The sequence below is a fragment of the Anolis sagrei genome, chromosome 2 (genome assembly GCF_037176765.1).
Source record: "Anolis sagrei isolate rAnoSag1 chromosome 2, rAnoSag1.mat, whole genome shotgun sequence".
In the NCBI taxonomy this organism is placed as follows: domain Eukaryota; kingdom Metazoa; phylum Chordata; class Lepidosauria; order Squamata; family Dactyloidae; genus Anolis; species Anolis sagrei.
The window spans coordinates 45,960,914-45,982,107 of NC_090022.1; the positions used below are offsets into that span (position 1 = coordinate 45,960,914).

Below are 21,194 nucleotides of genomic sequence, written 5' to 3' on the forward strand. Positions count from 1 at the left end.
GTTTCTGCCAGCAGCAGTGTAAAAGGAGAGGCTAGTTCCACTTTCATTAAGGGCATTTTCAGCCTTGAACCAGGAAGGGGCAGCTGCTTGAAGGAAGAACTGCATCAGCCACCTGCAAGTATTTCGAAAAACCAAGGCAGCGATGCACCGATTTCCAACCCAAGAAGCTGAAGTGGAAGAAGGGACTGCGGCTGCATCAAAAATGAGGTGCTTTGGGAGAAGTGAAAGGCACTGGGTGTTGCCAGGCATGGAGGGATGTGGTAAATTAGAAAGAAGATTTATTTGACTAAGCATTTTAATTATTCAGATGTATGTTGAAACTGATTTAACATGAGATTAATTTCAGCAGGGGTGGTTTGCAAATGGATGATAGCAGAGCTGTTGAATTCAAGGAGTCTTTAAGGACGTAGGGTCACTTTAAATCAAAGCCAACTTCTCCGCGGTTAAACAAAAATGAGAATGATGTGTTTGTTTCAGATTCTGAATTGCTTTAAGAGAGCACAGGATTCATCTTTGGCTGCAAATGGAGGACAAGATCAGTTTGTACCCATTTGGGTGCCCTTTGCTTGGAGGTGAATTGCATTTACTGTTTGGTTCTTGTTTCTTGTTGGCATGCCCTTTCTTCCTTTTTAATATCACTAAAAACTTTTTGACAAAAGGGCTTTCTTGCCAACGGATGTTTCTTGCATTTCTAGGCTACCTGCTCATTTTCTTAGCAGCAGGTATCAAATTGAGTAAGCATTTTCCTCTTACTAATGGGATTGAATCGACATGGGGTTGAATCACTCTTGTTCTCCAGACTATAAAACAATATTGAGTCCTACAGATTTCTCTAGTGGTGATGTGTAGATGGATCTGCCTGTCGGTCGAGACTGTTGGCCAGGTTACATGAGACAATTTGTCTCACTGAGGTGGTAATTCTGCCCCTGGATTTCTGGCTTGCAAGTGGACATGCACACACACAAAATGTCCCTTCATATGAGAAATGATTATAAAGGAGAAAAACATTTAAAAACAGAAGGAAGAATGAGTTCTTGTGAGTTTTCTGGACTGTATGCCCATGTTCCAGAAGCATTCTCTCTTGACGTTTCACCCACACCTATGGCAGACATCCTCAGAGGTTGTGAGGTCTCACAACCTCTGAGGATGCCTACCATAGATGTGGGTGAAATGTCAGGAGAGAATGCTTCTGGAACATGGCCATACAGGCTGGAAAATTCACAGCAACCCAGTGATTCTGGCCATGGAATTCTTTGACAACACGAGTGCTGTTTACATTGCCTGCTTTATGCAGCCAGCACTGCTACAGTAGGATCCATTAGAACTGTATCCCATTATTTTCCAACTCAAGCCTTATTGCACTGTTTGCTACAGACATGCTTCTGCAACCCATCTGTTTTCTGTGAAATCATGTTTTCTATATAGAGTTCTACAGTGAAAACATAGGATTACCTCCTCAAGAAGGAAATTTTCATATTTACTTCAAAATTTATTAATCACTCACTCTAACCCCATCACAACAGACTTTGGACATTGATTGTGGTGGGCTTAGAGCCATAAAGGTTTGGATGGAACATTCTGCACAAATAAGAGATGATATCTCTATTGTTGCTTGTAGTTCATGCTGTTAAATACAGAGAGGATTGTTGGTTGGTTTTAAGGATGTGTCATCCATGTGGAATCAATACAGAGATTTAAGTTTACAGTCCTTCACAATATATTTACTTGGGAAGAAGTTCCAGTGAAATCAAATAGGTCTTCCTTTGAGCTGAGAGTTACAACACTGTGTTATACAGTATATCCGTATATCATATTTTTAATACTGTTAAACTGTGGTTATTTTTCATTAATACCAAATTAATGCTTTGGAGGAAATCCATTTTCATTGTCATAAATATCTATTCCTGTGCTCTGCATATCTTAAGACATACTGTAGGACTCTGGGTCCAAGTAATTAGATGGGGGCGTCACAAAAGCTTAATTGTCCTTTTTTAAATAGATTATTTTCCAGCTGCAAAAAGAAATTGCAGAGCATTTCCACTCGTGATAATACAGAACGCCAAGTGATCTTGACAGCTCCAATGCCTTTCTTCATAACCAGCAAAATACATGCTAAGCAAGCTCAGCACAGGTCACATAACTAAATGCGGTTATGAGTGAAGCATGGGAATAGATTTGAGCATAATCATTTTATGTAAAACTACAGAATGCAGATGGGCTTGCAAATAAGTTTCCCTTGCTCTCTGTACTGCCTAGAAATAGAAATCACTGGGAATTCAATATTAGTTTCCTTGCATTTGCACATCAAAAGTATTTTCGTTTTAATGCATTTCCTTCTCATTTTAATGCCTTGCCGTCTCCTGCTCCTTCCAAACTGAATGGGGAAATAGAATATGTATGTGAATTCACTAAAGCAATGGTTCCCAACTTGTGGTCCATTGACCACCACTGGTTCGCAAGAACTAAAATATGGTCCGCGGTCTCACCATTACTACACCGTTGTTACAAGAGCGGCTGGTCTTGCAAAACTCCCTTATAGTGTGAGGCTTTTTAAATATGGTTTTCTGTGGGCGAGCAAATGGCGACTACTGGATAGCATATGTTCTATATCAGAAACTAGAGCTGATGTAGTCTGTCCAATGCAATTTTCTGAATCAGCACCCCAAATAAACAAACCAAATCTAAAGTTGACCAAAAACGAATTTGTAACCCTTTTGGTACTGATGTTAGAGAGTGGTCCCTGGTCAACTGGTGCCTGGTCAAAAAAAAAAAAAAAAAGATTGGGAACCACTGCACTGTAGCATGAGTGTTATCACTCTGATGCTACTTGTTAGGAAGGACATACTGTCTTTCCTAACATTTTTATCCTCTTCTAAGATGTGGGGGAAAAATTAAAAGGAAGTTAATTGAGGTTCAGTTCTATTTGTTTATATTAGACCTCATAGATTAATTGGCTAAAGCTTAAGTGGATAATGACCTTGATAGTTTGCAATCTTGTTCATTAGAATTTTAAAAAACTGCTGGGGAACACTGAAACTCATCTAGAAAATAATTCAGTCACAGAAGGCAGTGATTTTGGATAAATGAAAAATATTTGCATGAGTGTTGTAAGCCTTAACAGTGTTAGTCTGTGCTACTGAAAAAAGGTGTTCCGTGGACCACTGTTGGTCCCTGAGCCATTGGCCACTGCTCTCATGCAGATTTCTAGGAAAGAAAGACACAATTGTAGCCAATGGGCACAAATATACTGTTCCCTGACACACTAGAAAAGCATAGTAATGGCTGCTCCCCTACGTTAGCCCTGATGTGAGGGATCAACAAATAGTGAATGATAAATATGTTTGGGGCAGGGTATTTATAGAAAGTGAGGCAATCTGTTCATTCATATTATTAACTGCAATGTGTCGCTGGTTTCTTTGCCTCAGTATTTCTATGTGACCTGCATTGAAAATCTCTCTGGACTAACTCTGCGTCTTAGTTTGTTCTGCTCATTTTATGTAATTTCATACTAATTCTTGCTCCTTCCACGTCCAAATGCTCTTCTCCCCATCAAAAAAAAATGAAAGCGACCATTGGGGTGTGTTGGATTTGAAGGAAACCTTGGAGTCCAAATAGTAGACTCCTGACTAGCCAACCTAAGAATTTAAGTGAGAATGTTTGGCCTCAATTGGAATTGACTTATGAGCTTGACTAGTGAAATTACCGTATAATATCCAAAAAAATCAAATGAAAAAAAATTGTGTCAACATATCCATGGATCAGAGTATATACTGTATTTCAGAAAGGAAGCCACCCCTTTCTCTGACAAAAGCCAAGAGCTTAATCCATTCCAGAAGAACCTAAAAGAAGGACCTAACCCCTTGACTTTCTTTCTTATGGCGCCGCTTCTGACCTTTTTGAATGCCTGGGTTGGAAAATGGTAATCGAGGTGACCTGGAATGGTTGGCTCTTGGAGGGGTTTTACTGCATTGGTCTTTTCTCCTCTCAATGGAATGACTGTAGACTTATCCACAGGTTGTATCAAAATCCACAATTTTGTCCCCAAACCTACATATGTATTTACAGTATGTGTGGAAAGGAAGGCAGGAAAGAAATAGGTATAAGGTAGAAACTTTCTGTAAATTTGGGGGAGAGGTTAACGGGATTGCACAAACTCATTTTGATTGTCACAATCCATGTGTTGAGTAAATGTATCAGTTTTTCAAAAACCCTCCCATTTTGGGTAGAAACAAAGTACAGGTAGTCCGCAAGTTACAGACAAGATACATTCTGTAGATTTGTTTGTAAGTTGAATTAAATCAGAAAAAACACATTTTATGTGTTACTCCAGCCGTGTGCGTGTGTGTCTGTGTGTGTGTGTGTATAGAGAGAGAGAGAGAGCGAGCGAGAAAGGGATAGCATAGGGAAGGGTTAACATTCCCTGTGGTTTTTGTTTCGCTGTCTGTGACCCTGTTCAGAAGATTTCACGTCAATATGTTGTCAAAGGCTTTCATGGCCAGAATCACTGGGTTGCTGTGAGTTTTCTAGGCTGTATGGCCATGTTCCAGAAGTATTATCTCTGGACGTTTCACCCACATCTATCGCAGGCATCCTCAGAGGTTGAGGGTCTGTTGGAAACTAGGCAAGTGCCACAGATCTATAAACCTCACCTGCCTAGTTTCAAACAGACCTCACACCTCTGACGATGCCTGCTGTAGATGTGGGCAAAACGTCAGGACAGAATGCTTCTGGAACATGGCCATACAGCCTGGAAAACTCACAGAAACCCAGATTTCACCTCATTTTCTGTATCTGTGATCATTGAAAAATGTGGCTTGTTGTGGAAACAAGGATTATTGAGAAAGCTTCAACGGAGATACCCTTTCCCCCGTGCTAATTCTTCCTGGAGTGACTTTGCCTTCCTAGATGTAGATTTCAGTCAATTCTTGTTATCTCACGTCTGTTTGTAACTATGAGTTATTTATAAATTAGATGTTTGTAACTTGGGGACTGCCTGTACTTTAGGATATCATATGAGAAAATTCACAAAGCACTAATTGGATTTTTATAGGAAAACTTAGAACTGCAGCTAGAAATAGTGCCGCCTTATCATACCTTTGCCCTGTCTTCGGAAAGAGTACAAAAGGTGATGTTACTTTTCCTGTTTCGCTGGTATTTTGACATGATGCAATTATTGCACCATATGGGTACGATTGCCATCACTCCAAATAGTTGCATGCCTTTTCCATTCCTGAATTACCTGCAATAATAATTATAATTAATGGTATTCCTTTCAGCTTTATTGCTTCAACAATGGCATTATTACTACTACATTTGGTGATAGCTAGTAAAACTTACAGGTCTATGGCTCTGGATGCAACTGTCAGATTCTGTTTAAATAATCTTTCATAGCAGAACATGGCAGGAAGTCTGCAAGAGAGCTTGCTGAGCTATTTCATTTTGAGTTGACTGTGATCTGATGTTATAAGAATTTTTTTAACTATGCTTCAGAAACATTGCTATGTCCTGTTACTGACACTGACCAACTGTTCATGTTAATGCTGTGTTCTCACCAGTGTGAGAGTATGACTGTCTTTAGAGAGCCAAAGTGCTGATTCCAGGACTACCTTTCCTTCTCTTCCAAGAGGCAACTTGAACTAGAATTATGAAATTCGTCCTTTAAAGGATGTTCTCCCTCCCTGTCCAAATAATATGCAGCCGTTTCTGATAAAGGATCATTAATATGTGTGCCATTCTCTCTCTTTTCTCCAATCATCTTTTACTGATATCTACTGTTACAATCTTGACAGATTCATATTGTTTGATTTGATTCGCACAATATGATCAGGGAAAAAAACCCCATTATATACAGGATTAGTAAGGCTATGGAATTTACCAGGACGTGGAAGAAGTTCCTTTTTTGGTTTACATCTGACCACGTAGGTGAGAGAATTCCGGGAACTAGAGTTTTTTTTAAAAAAGCAATGTTTCTAAATGCTGGAATTCACCACTTCCCTGTACAGAACTGATATATCTCTGAATCCTGAATGGTATAAAAATACAGGGAAAGTTGTTGTTTTCGTGTTCTGCTTGTGATCTTTGAAAGGGTTGCTGTTGTAGAAGAAATATATGGAACTATGGTTTGATCTACAAGACAGTTCTTAGAAAACTAATCTTTGATCAAGATATAATTAATGTTGAGATGTTTTGATCAGACTGCTGTTTTATTTTTTATGGCTCCCCCCCCCCCCTTTTGAGAGGTTAGTGCTGAATTGTTGGTGCAGTCTTTAGGAAAAAAGGTTACTGGTGACAAGTGCAATGAACAACAAAAGACGACAATGAAGAATATTTCTTTTCATTACTCTAGCCAGTCTCCTTTGTCTTTCTCCTGAATTCTACATGCTATTTTCGCTTCTATCTATTTTTCTGTTCCCACAGATCTCAACGGCCACTGAATACATATTTTCATAATTTGGCTTTTGTGAACATATAACCTCATCGGTATTTCCTAACGATATTTTTGACCTACCCAAACCCTTTTTGCTGATGACATGTCAGTTTGAGATATGCTTTGTGCAGAAAAAGCATAGGTTTCGTGGGGTTTTTAACATGTAAAATGTGTTCCAGGCTAAACAGAAACCCAATCTGAATTTTTCATGCAGAAAAATATGGAAGCGTTAAGATTTCACTCATTGGAGATTCTCAATGTCAAGTTTTTCCAATGCGTGAGAAATGTGTTTTTGGCTACTTTACAAATATTCTCTCCTAGTGAAACAACAAAATTCCAGATGTTGAAAATGTGTTCTTTAATTCAAGATGTTAGGTAAAATTGAACTATTTTAGTGTGGCTTTAACAGAACTGAATCCCATCCGCTATATTACCAAAGGACACGGAAGGCACCATTTTAGCAATCAGCTAGCTGTGTGGGAGCAGCTTTACCATAGTGTTCTCTCATGTAGTTGGGAACCAAGTCACGTTCATGGTACAACCATGCAAGTGGAACTGGCTAATTTATGCTGGCTCCTACCATTGAGCTGCACTCAGACCAGCCTTAGAATCATAGGGTTGGAAGAGACCCCATGAGCCATCCAGTCCAGCCCCCTGCCAAGAAGCAGGAAAATTGCATTCAAAGCACCCCCGACAGATGGCCATCCAGCCTCTGTTTAAAAGCCTTCAAAGAAGGAGCCTCCACCACACTCTGGGGAAGAGAGTTCCACTGCTGAACAGCTCTCACAGTCAGGAAGTTCTTCCTAATGTTCAGGTGGAATCTCCTTTTCTGTATTTGAAGCCATTGTTCCGCTTTGTGAAAAAGCAATGCTCACCTGACTATGGGGTCATCAAAATAAACTTTCATGAAATTGTGTACTGTCTGGGTAGTTTGTTTAGCTTGCGTTTCAACTGTTATGAGGACAGTTACAATATACAATTAAATCTAAGAAAAACTGCTTCTGCAAATCAAGCAGAAGACACACATGTTCATGATTTTCCCATCTGGCATAAGTCTGCTAACTATGAAAAGGAGGGAATTGAGGTTTTGGCATTCCCTTGTGCACAGTTGTACAGAACACGCACATTCATATTCACAAACCATGTATAGAAGTGGTATCTGTGCTGTTCACACAGTTAGATTAAAGTGATTTGGATATAAACTATTCTGCTTATATCTAGGGAGACCTAACCCAGAATGAATGATAGCATTTAAAGAAGTCTCTCAATTTAAACCCAAAGCTGAATCTGCTTAGTATTCTATTCAATATCAGATGGGATCTCATACTTGTATGGTACATCTTCCCAGATGTATGGTATCCAAGGTTTTCAAAGTTGTTCTTGCATCTGAGGGGCGAATCACACAAACCCACCATCCCCTTCATGACAATAAATACACAACATTTTTTCCTGTTCATACTGTGCTTTGTATTGTATTACACTTTGTAATCTCCCATTTTCAAATCAAAAAATGAAATATTCTTCTAATATTTGATAGCTTTAGTATACTCAGGAATTTAAGTTTTGTCTTTTTTGTAGTAAGTATATACTTTTTTGTGCCCCTGAAAATAGCCTTGAGGCAGGTAGCTTGTAGCTGTTACAATGCATTCTTCTCACTTGTTAGAGGAATTATCTCAAAAGTGCATGCTGGGGAAGAGAACTACGGGAAATGACATATAAAATCACTGAAAAACAGTAAATGTCATTAGTACTTCTTAAACACAACTAAGGATGATGTTTATTTTCCCCAGTGCATCCTGCCATCCTTTTAAAATGCCAAGAGAGTGTTTTCCTGCCTTTAGCAGAAGTGAAGATCCATGCCCTTCTGCCTTCTCCAAAGTTCAGTAATTGGAAAAAGGGAAGGGAAGTCTACATCCCTAAAATAAAACCAAGCAGAAAGTTTCCTCAGTAAGGGGAGATATTTCTGCAGGTGACATAATTCATATGTAGCAACGGTCAGGGCACTCAAAATCAGAATATGGAAATAATTTGTGGTTAGATGCTGAACTCTCCATATGGAAATGTAAATACTTTGGTTTCAGAAAGGAACTTCCTGCTGATTGTCCAGTGTTTTTGTGGAAGGATTACAGGCAGTTCTTGAGTTACAAACATCCAACTTACAAACAACTCATAGTTACAAAACAGGGGTGAGACAGCAGGAAGTGAGGTGGTCCTGGAACGTAACCTCTGCGATAAGTGAGGGAACACTGTGTGTATATATATGGAGTTACACTTAAAAATGTTCCTGTTCTGACTTACAAACAAATTCAGTTTAGGAACAACCCTACAAAACCTATCTTATTTGTAACTTGGGAACTGCCTGTACTCTAAAACACTTGCTATATTTGATTACTTTAAGACACTTAATATAATTTATAACTATCCTGCTTTTTTGCAGCAACATTCTAGATGCTGTTAAAATATGTATATCAAAATGTAAAATAGTCAAGCCAGTTAAATCTTCATGAGGTATATTGAAACAGTTTTATTCAGTAACAAGTAGTTTGTGGTGCGTTGACTTGTGTTCTGGTGTTCTTGTGGAAACAGAAATCATAGTGTAGCCTCTAACTCAAAATTCTGCATATCTGTCCTGCAGTAAAATAGAAAGTACATACTTTCCATTGATGGCCACAAGTCCAAATCACAGCATGAGTTTGAACTTGAAGAACCATACTGGAGACCTGTCTGGGATGGCTACTTTGCATCAGAGTAGATAATAAAGCAAAGGGCCGGTTCACGTTCCCTCAGACTGGGGGGACGGGGGATGGAACAGGATAGGATGGGACGGGACAACTGTAGTTTGAAAAATATGCACACTGCACATATCTTACTTGTAGTGCAAAAGACCATGAAAGAACAATACAATTTTAACCAATATAAACTTTCCAGTATTTCAATGGGAAGTGTGGGCCTGCTTTTGGCTGATGAGATAATCAAGTTAATTAGGATTGTTGTTGTGTGCCTTCAAGTCATTTCAGACTTAGGGTGACCCAAAGTCTAAAGTTTAGGGTTGGAGCTGGGTAAATGACATTGGAGGGCCGCATCTGACCCACGAGCCTTTGTTTGGGGACCCCTAGACTTGATAGGCCATTGCTGTTTTTCAAACAGTTATTTTGCATGTTATTTTGTGGACTACAATTCCTTTGAAAACCTTAAAATGTTAAAGAGTGAAAAGGCATAGGAAAAATAATACATTTCACTATATACAGTAGTATTATGTCCTAGCTAGATAAGCAACTTCTTTTCTCTTCCAGATGTCACACAAAGGTCTTCCAACCATCTGTCCTCTTTTGCCATGTGCTATTTTAAGTAAAATTTGAATACAGAACCATTTTAGTCTGGAATATCAGTATACAAAGACAGTTTAAAGTCCCTTAGAGACTGAGAGAATGATGATCATTTAAGAACAAAGACAGGAGTGAAGATGTTGCCGGAAGGCAAGATGAGTAGATAATATTTTGGCAACATCTTCCCTTGTTTCTTTGTCTTTGCCAACCATTGTTATTCTTGAACTTATCAACACAGGTTTTGCATTTCTATGACTGTTCTTGCACACAAACTGCCTGTATAGGTCTCTTTCTAGGGAGATCACTCCAGGCTTCTGAGGAAGTAAACTTAATCTACAAAAGCTTATGCTACAGTCTCTAAGGTGCTACAATATACCTTTGCATAATGATAAGCACTTGTGTGTCTGCCTGACATCTTTAGTGACCAATAACGCAAGACAACAACAACAACAACAACAATATACTTTATTTATATTCCACCCTATCTCCTCAAGGGGACAGAGGGTTGATCACAGAACACATACATAGCAAACATTCAATGCCGTTTAAACAGACAGATCAAACAGAGATATTTTGTGCATCCAACTTTGGCACCCTGGAGGTTGTGTTTAATTCTGGCCACAGGGTGATACTGTCACTCCATTCTCTGTGACGAAGAACCATCACAGACATCCTTTTTCCTTTTGGTTGCCAGCATTTCTGGTATTTCCTTTTATCGTGCCATAAAATCCCCCCCCCCCCTAATTTCTCTACTTACTGCTCTCAAGCTGTTTTTGAACTGCTTAGGTGGCCAGTAAGCTGGGATGAAAGTCAGATGCTCACCCCGACCCGGGCTTTGAACTGGTAATCTTTCGGTCAGCAGTGATCTATTGCTGCTGATGATTTACCAACTGTGCTACAGCCCAGCCCCTTAAAAATATGCATTTAAAATCTTGTCAGTATAGGGTAATATTTCAGGGTTACTTGAGTATATGCATGATCAAATTTCCACTTGACTAGGCTGACATAAAAAGTGTACGTTGGTTTATTTGTGTGGTGTATATTTGTGTGGTGTTCCCCTAAAATGGAACCTCAAAAGCTATTGTTTCATTTATAGCACACCCTCTTCCAGCATAGAGGCTCAATATAGCTTAAATTATAAGGGGGTGATACATCCAAGACATCAGAAAACTTATACAAGTTATTTTAATGCAATTAAAGCAGATATAGAATTAAAACCATTTCAACATCCAAGAAAAGGTAAAAGGCCATTGCAATCAATTTCTAAAAGATCATTGAAACATAAATGTGTTCACTTGGTGGAAGGAGAATAACAAAGAGGGAGCCTCTTATGAAAAGGAATTCCAAAAATCACCTTGTCAAACACCACCTTGAGGAGCATGTAATGAGTTCTTGGGCCCAACATTTATAATATAGTTTAAAACAAGAACAAAGGCCATGGGGAATGCACATGCACAAGTTGGACTTTCTCTCACTCTTTCATGTGCAGCAATTTAAAAGTTCTGATGGTTCTTTAGTAGCCAGCTGAGTTTCTCATTCCATCTGGACCTCTTAATTACTTTTTCTCTCAATCTAAGCACACAGGGATGCTAAGAAAACGGTAACAAGACGTTTCTGATTCATGTGTGTGTTGCAATGTGCACCCCCATGGACACCCATTTCACATTTATACCAGGCCTAGCCAGCCAGCAGAGTCATGTTACCTCTCAATTGCCTAGTATTGCTGTTTTATGTTGCTTTATAATCCTATATTTGGAAACGCTTTCAGTCCAAGATCATTTATCATGCTTGCCTGTCCCAACCCAGTCCAAATCCCAGACTCTTGCACAAGAAGAATCAAGTTGGTACCGTTTCTCTGTTGGTATTTTGAGATGTGTGGGTGGAATTATTGCAGGTCAAGCTCCATGCCAATCTGGTAGATTTCCACATTTCTCAGTAGCTTCTGAAAGAGGCCACATGCTAGGCGTTGTCTAGTTTAATAGTCCCAGTTTCAGCTATTCTCTTGGTTTTGAGAGTTTTTTAAACGGAACCACAGCTGAGGCAGATGATGTGCCAGTTTAAATGTCTATGTGTGTGTTAAGTGTTCTTTAAAGGCTGTCCTTGGCTGCTCCTGCAGTTGGCTTAATAGGTTTGATCTCTACCTTCTACTGTAAACAAGTTAATGTTCAATGAAATGAGAGCAGTTATCCTATTAATGATGTGAGGTCTGCGTTTTGCAATAAGCGCATAACTTCCTGCTGTTGAAACTGTTTGTCCAGAAAGGGATCTCAACGCTTGTGCATCTGTTTGATCTTGAGATTAGAGGGAAGTCGTGGTGGTAAAGACTGTGGCCACAGTTTTACAAAAACTGCAACCTTGCTTCTGAAATTCTTCAGTCACAGTCTCTTTGGAGTCAAAAGGGGAAAGTGAATCAGCAAAACGATGTAGTTGCATTTCTGAAGCCAAGCACAGAGAACGTAGGCATAGTAATGATGATTGCTATAGTCTCTTGTTTCATTTTTGATTTTTATACTTCTAAGTCTTCAGAGCCACACTGTTTTCTTCATCGTCATAGAGTACAGGGATACCTCAATTGACAACCTCGATGTCTTCCTATGCAAATTTTTAAACAGAAGTTTTAGTTCTAGAGACAGAAATGATGTGGAAAGAATAAGGATAAGATCCTCCTCCATATCAAAAGCAATAACTTTTTATCCAAATCTAATAATGTGGATATGAGAAATGAAAAACCAGTTGAAGTAAGTCTTGAATAACTAAACATTTTTTCAATCTTTGTGAGACCACTTTAAAGCTTCTATTTTTGTGGCCAAACTTTTAGTTTACTATTCTTCAAAAAACAAAAGAAAATAAACAAAAACCTGGTTGGCGGGGAAGCTAGTCAGGCAGACTTACCTGTTCTCCCCCTTTTGCATTGTATATAATGCTCAGTTCCAGATTCTGGCGAAATCTACTATGTTAAAGGCAGCTAAATACACCTACATTACGATTGCTTAGGGTTGCACGGTTGCACATTTGCACTTATCCTATTCCCTTGCCTACTGTTTACAGCGTGGCCATGACTACAGTAGCTTACCACCAGATGAGTGCCATTTTAATTGAATTTTAAATTGCTGTTTTATATGCTTATTTGTTTTATTTAATTGCATTTTATATTGAGTTTTATATTTTTCTCTATTTTTTGGTGGTTTTGTATCGTGTGTAAGCTGCCCTGAGTCCCTTTGGGGACATGGTGGTGGGATACAAGGATAAAGTTGTTGTTGTTGTTGTTGTTGTTGTCGTTGTCGTTGTCGTTGTTGTTGTTGTTGTCATTCTTGCATTAAATCTTGCTCTCCCTTACCAGCTCAATAAACAACATCCTACCTTTTGTCTTTTTTCATTCTTTCTGTCAGATTCCATCAGTGACATGGTTCTTGCTCGATATCGTATATATTCCATCATGTTGCAGGTACAGCTCAGAAAAAAAGACACTAATTTGAGTGTCAAGGCATGCCCGCTCAGAAATGAAAAGCACTTAAACATCCCAGCACCCCCCCCCCCCATGCTTCTTCCTAACTTATTGGATGAATAATACAACAAATGAGGGGGAAAAACCCATGAGCTGCTCCAATCAAAATGTGGAGTCAACAGAGAAATCCCCACTTAGTAACACTTGTAGAAAGTCTTCCATCCATTCTGCCCTTGTCCATATGCAGCCCTGATCCAATTTGACAGGACCTGTCATCTATATCTATATATCTATATATATAATAAAGAAGAGTGTTTGTTTGTATGGGAAGGACAGAGGTGCGGAGGGCGGAAGGTGTATGTGCCAGCGTTCTGATTGGCTGCCGCTGTGGTGCTATTTGCATATGGTCTCTGATTGGCCAGCTTCAATAGGAGCCCCTGGTGGAGAAGAGGGTTCATGGCAGAAACGGGGCATGACAGAAGGAAATTTGTGTATGGTCTCTGATTGGCCAGCCTCAAATCCAACATTCCGAGATGAGAAAGAGAGGAAAGGAAAGGCCAAAGGGGGCTGGGTCAGAACACTCCCAATACAGACCGAAATAGCCACACAGAGCCCCCATCACCCACTCTACATCCTACTGCAGTTTGAATGATGGGACTTGCAGTACCACCACTCACATTCTGAGACCGCTGTTAACCTTATCCAATGACTGATCAGGACCAAACTTCGCACAGAGACCTCTCATGACCCACTTTACGTCCTGGTGTGGTTTGGCTGGGGATGGACCGTGGATTATGGGACTTGTAGTACCATTGCTCAATTCTTCATACCACTGCAACCCTCATCCAATTACCAATAAATACCAAACTTGGCACACTGAGTCTCCATGGTGCACTCTACATCCAGGTGCAGTTTGAAGGAGGATGCACCATGGGCGATGGGACTTGCAATACCTGCACTCCCTTCCTAAGACCATTATAACTGCCAACAATGATGGATCAGGACCACAATTTACACAGAGAGCCTGCATAACTCACTCTACATCCTGGTGCGGTCTGGAAGAATTTGACAATGGATGATGGGACTTGCAGTCACTTCACTCACTTCCTGAGACCACTGAGACCCTCGCCAATGACTCATCAAGACTAAACTTGGCACATGGAGCTTCAATGACCCACTCTACATCCTGGAGCAGTTTGGAGGACGACAGACCATGGATGATGGGACTTCAAGTACCTCCACTACCCAAGACTGCTGCAAAACTCATCTAATGACCAATCAAGACCAAAGTTGCCACACAGAGCCCCTATGACCCACTCTACATCCTGCTGCAGTTTTGGAGAAGGGTGGCCCATGGATGATGGAACTTCCAGTACCTTCACTCACATTCTGAGACCTCTGCAAACCTCATCCAATGACGGATCAAGACCAAACTTGGCACATAGACCTCTCATGACCCACGTTACGTCCTGGTGTTGTTTGGAAAACTTTGGAGATGGATGATGGGACTTGCAGTACCTTTGCTCACTTCCTGAGACCACTGAGACCCTCGCCAATGACTAATCAAGACTAAACTTGGCACATGGAGCTCCAATGACCCACTCTATATCCTGCTGCAGTTTGGAGGAGTACAGACCATGGATGATGGGACTTCCAAGTACCTCCACTCCCTTTCAAAGATTGCTGCAACCCTCTTCTAATGACCAATCAAGACCACACTTGGCACACAGAGCCCCCATGATCCACTCTACATCCTGCTGCAGTTTGAAAGGGGATGGACTTTGGATGATGGGACTTGCAGTACCTTCACTCACTTACTGACACCACTGCCACCCTCATCTAATGACTGATAAAGACCAAACTTGGCACACAGGGCCCCCATGACCCACTCTATATCCTGCTGCTGTTTGTAGGAGGATGGCCCATGGATGATGGGACTTCAAGTACCTTCACTCACTTCCTGAAAATAATGCTGCCATTATCCAAAGACCAATAAAGACCAAACTTGGCATACAGAACCGCCATTACCCACTTTCTCTAATAACCCGGGCAACGCCGGGTCCCCAAGCTAGTTACCAATATAATAGCATACAAATTGGATATCTGTGAAGATGCTCACACAGCTAATTTCTGGGGAGCAGGAACACCGGGAGGCTGTTATGTGCCCTCCATGCTTCTGGGCTTGCCAGAAGTATCGGCCCAGCTTCTGTGGAAAGATAAATACCTCTGGTCTGTTCTAAAATGTCTATGATTATAATCCCTAACCAATTTTAAGAGTAAGGTTTTCCTGGTTTTCAGCCAAGTATGCTTTGATTGTGTACTCCTTGCATGGACTGGATGGCTTTTATGATCTCTCCCAGCTCAATGATTCTATGGGTTAGTATGAGTATTTGATTGGGGTGTTGTGTGGTTTCCAGGCTCTATGGCCTAGCAGCATTTTCTCCTGACATTTCACTTCCATCTATGGCTGGCATCTTCAGAGGATCTCATGGTAGTAAGATACCAACTACAGATGCTGCTAAAACACGGCCATACAGCCCAGAAACTACACAACATCCCAGTGAAAGCCTTTGACAATGCAATATTTGGGTGTATTGGGAGTGGCGGGGAATAGAAGCACAACTCTAATGATCCTAACTTGCCTTAGTTGACTCTGTTCCTTCTGTATTGCAGAAAAATACAGGATGTTCTGTTTGGTGGCCTATAGTAAGAGAAAAAACAAAACCCCTTTCTTTTGGACTCATGACCTTGAATTTATCTTGCATGCTTCAATTTTCTTGTTCTGTGCCAGGAGTGCCTAATACAGGTTTGTTGCAACGAGTCTTTCATTACCAGTCTGTTTGCCTGGCCAGCAACAAGCGCCAGCCATTCCTGCCTATTTCCCATGAAATCAATGTAAAAAAAAAAAAACCCTTATTCTCATGAATATACTTTTGGAGAATATTCCAGGAAATATCTCCAACCTAAGAATTTTGAGAATGTCGTCTTGAAGGTTTGTCAGTGTTTTTTTCTTCTTCATTGAATCATAGCTTCTTGTTGTTTGAATGAAATTAAGGGGAGGGAAACTGTAGTTGCAGTGGGAAAGAGGAAAGAAAATGAGGACAACAGAGAGAAAGAGGGGTACATTTTGCAGTAGTGGTTAATGCGTTTTTTTACAGTTGTTTTCACATCTTTCTGAGAATAGTCTCATTTCACACCACTAGTGATGATTAAGCATAACTAACTTAGTTTAGATGCAACCCACTATGAATAACCTTGTATAATCTAGATTTGATTGTTTCTTAATGACATAGTGGTGAGGTGAAGTGGGTTATACTGCTGAGCTGCTGAACTTGCTGACCAAAAGGTCAGTGATTCAAATCCAGGGAGCGGGGTGAGCTCTACTGTTAGACCCAGCTTCTGCCAACCTACTCACATTTGCATGAAAACATGCAAATGTGAGTAGATCAATAGGTACCGCTCTGGCAGGAAGGTAACGGTGCTCCATGCAGTCATGCCAGCCACATGATCTTGGAGGTGTCTATGCACAACGCCAGCTCTTTGACTTAGAAATGGAGATGAGCACTGCCCCCCAGAGTTGGACATGTCTAGACTTTACCTTTAATTATAGTTCTCCTCCTTCATGAGCATTTATAATTAATAGTAGTATAAATTGATATCAAAGCTTCCATTTCAATCAGCCATCTAGAATATAGTCGACCCTACATGTTCGCTGAGTTTACAGGCATAGGAAGCCCACAAAAGTGAATAAAATATGTATTGTCAAAGGCTTCCATGGCCGTAATCACTGGGTTGTTATAGGTTTTTCGGGCTGTATGTTCTAGAAGCATTCTCTCCTGACGTTTCGCCTGCATGTGTGACAGGCATCCTCAGAGATTGTGAGGTTTGTTGGAAACTATAAACATTGGGTTTATATATCTATGGAAGGCCCAGGATGGAGAAAGAACTCTTGTCTGTTGGAGCTAGGCGTTAATAAATAACTGCTATTCTGAGAAAACACTCTGACCAGAAATCCCTGGCGGAAATTGACCATAAAGTTCTGCTGGAGGAGCTAAACATTCCTAGAGAGGTTCAATAATCAAATCTGCAAAAGTCAACCTTGCAACTGTAGAGGGTTCCTTTGAAATCCGTACTGATGGGTTTTCTTTTCCCTCCTTCAGGGAAACCAAGCCAGAGATGTCCGACAAGATGTCAAGCTTCCTGCACATTGGAGACATCTGTTCTTTGTATGCGGAAGGTTCGACAAATGGATTTATCAGCACTTTGGGGTAAGAATGGCCATTTCCTTATGCTACAGGGTGTGCTTTATGAGCTTGCAGTGAAGAAAGATGGGACTAGTCATCTAGAAGTGGATGCTGTCGTCCTGTGTTTAACAGTACTGGGTGTCTCTTTTTTTCCCCACAGCTATAAATCCTGGGTTAAGAAGTTTCCCAGGTGAGTGCATCTATTTTAGCAGACTCTAAACATTTCATTTAACAATCCACTGGCTCCCTCAACGTGAGAGTTTTCATCTCCATTCCACTGCTGCCAAGGGCGGTCTTGGAGAAATAATGGAAGCGGGAGCTGTGCAGTTTATTATCTGGTTGAAAAACTTGCAATGAAGGCTGGAGAAGAACCAGCAACAAATCAGTGCCTTCTGTTAGTTAGAAGGGACTCTTGTGACTGTGAAAATTGAGAAGGGAATGAAGCAAAGTAGCTTATCGGTACTTATCAATAGAAACAATTAACAATGGTAGAGTCTAGGATAGATGGAGACTGTTTTCATCTCGTGATGTGGGAGCTCGGATGAAGAAACTAGGTTAAATGAAAGCACTCTGCGAATATTGATATAGTGGGTACTAATCAGGAATCTTTTAAAAATGTCAGGTCAGTTTTAAATATAAGGCACGTTAATTTGTTTTCTCTATGTTAGGAATTTGTTAAGAAAGTTTGAGGTCAAAACAAGTCTTGGGTCTTTGGCTCAGTTTAGATGTTACACTAAACCAAGAACTCTGCTGAGGCCCTTCAGAGGTTTTTGGACTGCAATTCAATCATCTCCCATTATGAGTCATGCTAATTGGAGCTGAAGGTAATTAGTTTTCTACAACATCTGGGGAGCCAGGGTTTCCATCCCATGTTAAACTGCTTTTATGCATGATGAGAATTCATGTTCATGCATCCCCTTCTGCCTCTAGAAAGGCTGTGGAAAGGCATTTGGAAATATCTATTTCAATGGTTTTCAACTATGGGTCCCCTGATGTTTTGGCCTTCAACTCCCATAAATCCTAACAGCTGGTAAACTTGCTGGGATTTCTGGAAAAACACATGTAGGCCAAAACACATGGAGACCCACAGATCGGAAAGCACTGATCTATTTGCAGCTGCAGTAACTTGTGCCATCTGAAACTGACAAATCATGATTTTCAGAGATAATAAGAAAAAGTGTGTGTGTCTGGGGTATGAATGGGGTAAAATAGGCTAAAAACATATTGGATGTATTTAAAACTATCCTCAAATATTAAAAATGTCAAAGGTGTTAATAATTTCATCTCTTGCATGAGTTTGGGTGGCTCCTCATATGTGAACAATATATACCAACATTTTTTAAAAAACTCTAAAATCAGGACAATAAATAAAGAGCATCACTCAAAAAACAGGGGAATTTCAGACAGGAAACAATCAGGGCCAGCAAACACCTCCCAAAAAAGGATTTCCCAAAGCAGGAAACAGCCAGGCTTTGAAGCTGCAAGGCCATTCAATGTTAATAAAGGTGGCCAATTGCAACATTCACAATCCGACAAGTGTTCTTTCTCCCACCCTGGACATTCCACAATTATATAAACCTCACATGCCTAGTTTCCAACAGGCTTCACAACATCTGAGGATGCTGTCATAGATGTGAGTGAAATGTCAGAAAAGAATACTTCTGGAGCATGGCCATACAGCCTGTAAAATTCACAGCAACCCAGTGATTCCAGCCATAAAAGCCTTCAACAACACAATATATAACTGTTTGTGCACTGAAAAAAGTATGGAATGTGTATAATAGTTTCCTGGACCAGTCAGCTTCCATGATTCACACATTTTTGAACAAATTACAGGCAAAAAGTATTGTGCTGGAATTGCATATATTTGGAGTTTACAAAACATATTTCTGCTACAAGGCCTTGGTTTGCTGTACCCACTATCATCCAGATCATATGTAGACCAGAACTGGTTTTGCTGGCTTGAGGATTCTGTCATTCTTTGAAAACAACATCAATGAACAAAATAACCACCCCAATACACAATTTCCAAGTTCTGCTATAGGTTCAGCTTATGCATATAATACTAGTTAAGAACAGCCACGAAACATGTCAGAGTTTTCATGGAGTATTCACTTTCTATTACTGGAATTCTCTGCTTTGTTTGCTTCCGCTGCAAGTGTCTGGGCTATTTCAACTTGCATCTTCACTTTTGCTTTCCCTCCCAGCATTGCCTCAACCTCTCTCAATTTGAGTGAAGTATAGCTTTGATGCATGCAGATGGATGCAATGCCCTGTAGACCGACCTCGCTTTTAGGTTAAAGAAAATCCATCTGGATTGATTGAGCTGGGCTTCCCTGCAGGCAGCTGTGATTGCACTGGAAAGAGAGAAATGTGCTCACTTCAGGTAGACCAAAGGAGAGCTGGAGTCAAGTGAACATAGGCTGCTTTGCATCTGAGGCAACAGACGTAATCTATGAAAGCTTATGCTTCATTCTTTCAATCAGTCTCAAGTTACAAGGTCCCTTTGCATACTAATATTCCAGAAGCAATTGTGTCTTAGAACACTAGTAGAATGTCTAAGGGAAGGAAAAGCTTTTACAAAAGAGAAAGGAAATTGTTATTGAAGCTGCAGCTTCATTAAGTATTTTTTTAATCACAAACAGATACATCAAATAGCAATATTTAATAAGAATTGTCCCCCAAATACCTAAGGTGTAATCAAACTAATGAGTAGTCTCATAGAATCATAGAGTTGGAAGAGACCTTGTGGACCATCCAGTTCAACCCCCTGCCAAGAAGCAGGAAAATTCCATTCAAAGCACCCCTGACAGATGGCCATCCAGCTTCTGTTAAAAAGCCTCAGAAGAAGGAGCTTCCACCACACTCAAGAAGAGTCGATGTTTCGTTTATGCTAGTAAAACAACTCTGATATCAATTTTTGTTCTTCTTAAACGTTCTTGTTGAAGATTAAATTATTATCACTGTGAAAGAGGTCATGAATCAAGATTTCACTTCTTAGGTGTATTCAAAGAGCTAGGCATGTTCGTCTGTTTTAGTGTGTCAGAGTTCTTCTGGCAGGTCATTCCATAATTTGGTGATCATTTGATAAACTGTTGCTGGCCCGGTTCTGGCAACTACTATGTCAACTCAAGCTGATGGTAAGCATTCTTTGTCATATCTATCTGGGCTGTCATTCAGAGCTACGAATCCAAAAGTACCCCCAAGCTATGAACACAGTCTTTCAGGGGTATTGCAACCCCATTAACAAATGATTGACATACCTCCAACTCCAGGTTTGAACCCTTAACAATAAGCACCTCTATCTTTCCTGGACTCAGTTTTAACTTGCTTTTTGCCTCCAGTCATTTACTTCAAGTCATTCATTTAGAGGGGACATATTATCCTTAGCTAATGCTATTTTTGAAGCATGGAGCACCAGCCTCATGCCTCTGGATGATCTCTGGAAGATTTACTATTGGTCTTTAGTTGTTGAAATCCAGCAGGACCAGAGAGGGTTTTTAAAGAAGAGATTGTACCACCACTTCATTTAAACAAGAAGAAAAAACTTCCCTCTCAAATAGATGCATTAATAATACATTGCAGCTGAGATTTAACTGTTATCTCTGCCCTGGATGACTAGCCAAGGACAGGAATTGATTTTCCTCTTTACTGGGCCTAACAGGTTGTCCACCTCAGCAATAATCACCATCTGAAATTAATCCTACTCAAGGAGTTGTGTGAGTAGGATTAACTTCTACTAAGTTCTATTG

General features: G+C 40.3%; 1 protein-coding gene across 5 annotated transcripts in view; it reads left to right on the top strand.

Moving 5' to 3' along the window:
* The window catches only part of ITPR1 (inositol 1,4,5-trisphosphate receptor type 1), a 259,894-nt gene that overhangs the window by 24,340 nt on the left and 214,360 nt on the right, over positions 1–21,194 (top strand). For all 5 annotated transcript variants that reach the window (XM_060766304.2, XM_067463479.1, XM_067463478.1 and 2 more), the window contains exon 2: positions 17,359–17,466. In XM_060766304.2, coding sequence (XP_060622287.2) covers positions 17,375–17,466 — 92 coding nt within the window. In that variant the 5' untranslated portion in view covers positions 17,359–17,374. The remainder of the gene's footprint in view (positions 1–17,358; positions 17,467–21,194) is intronic.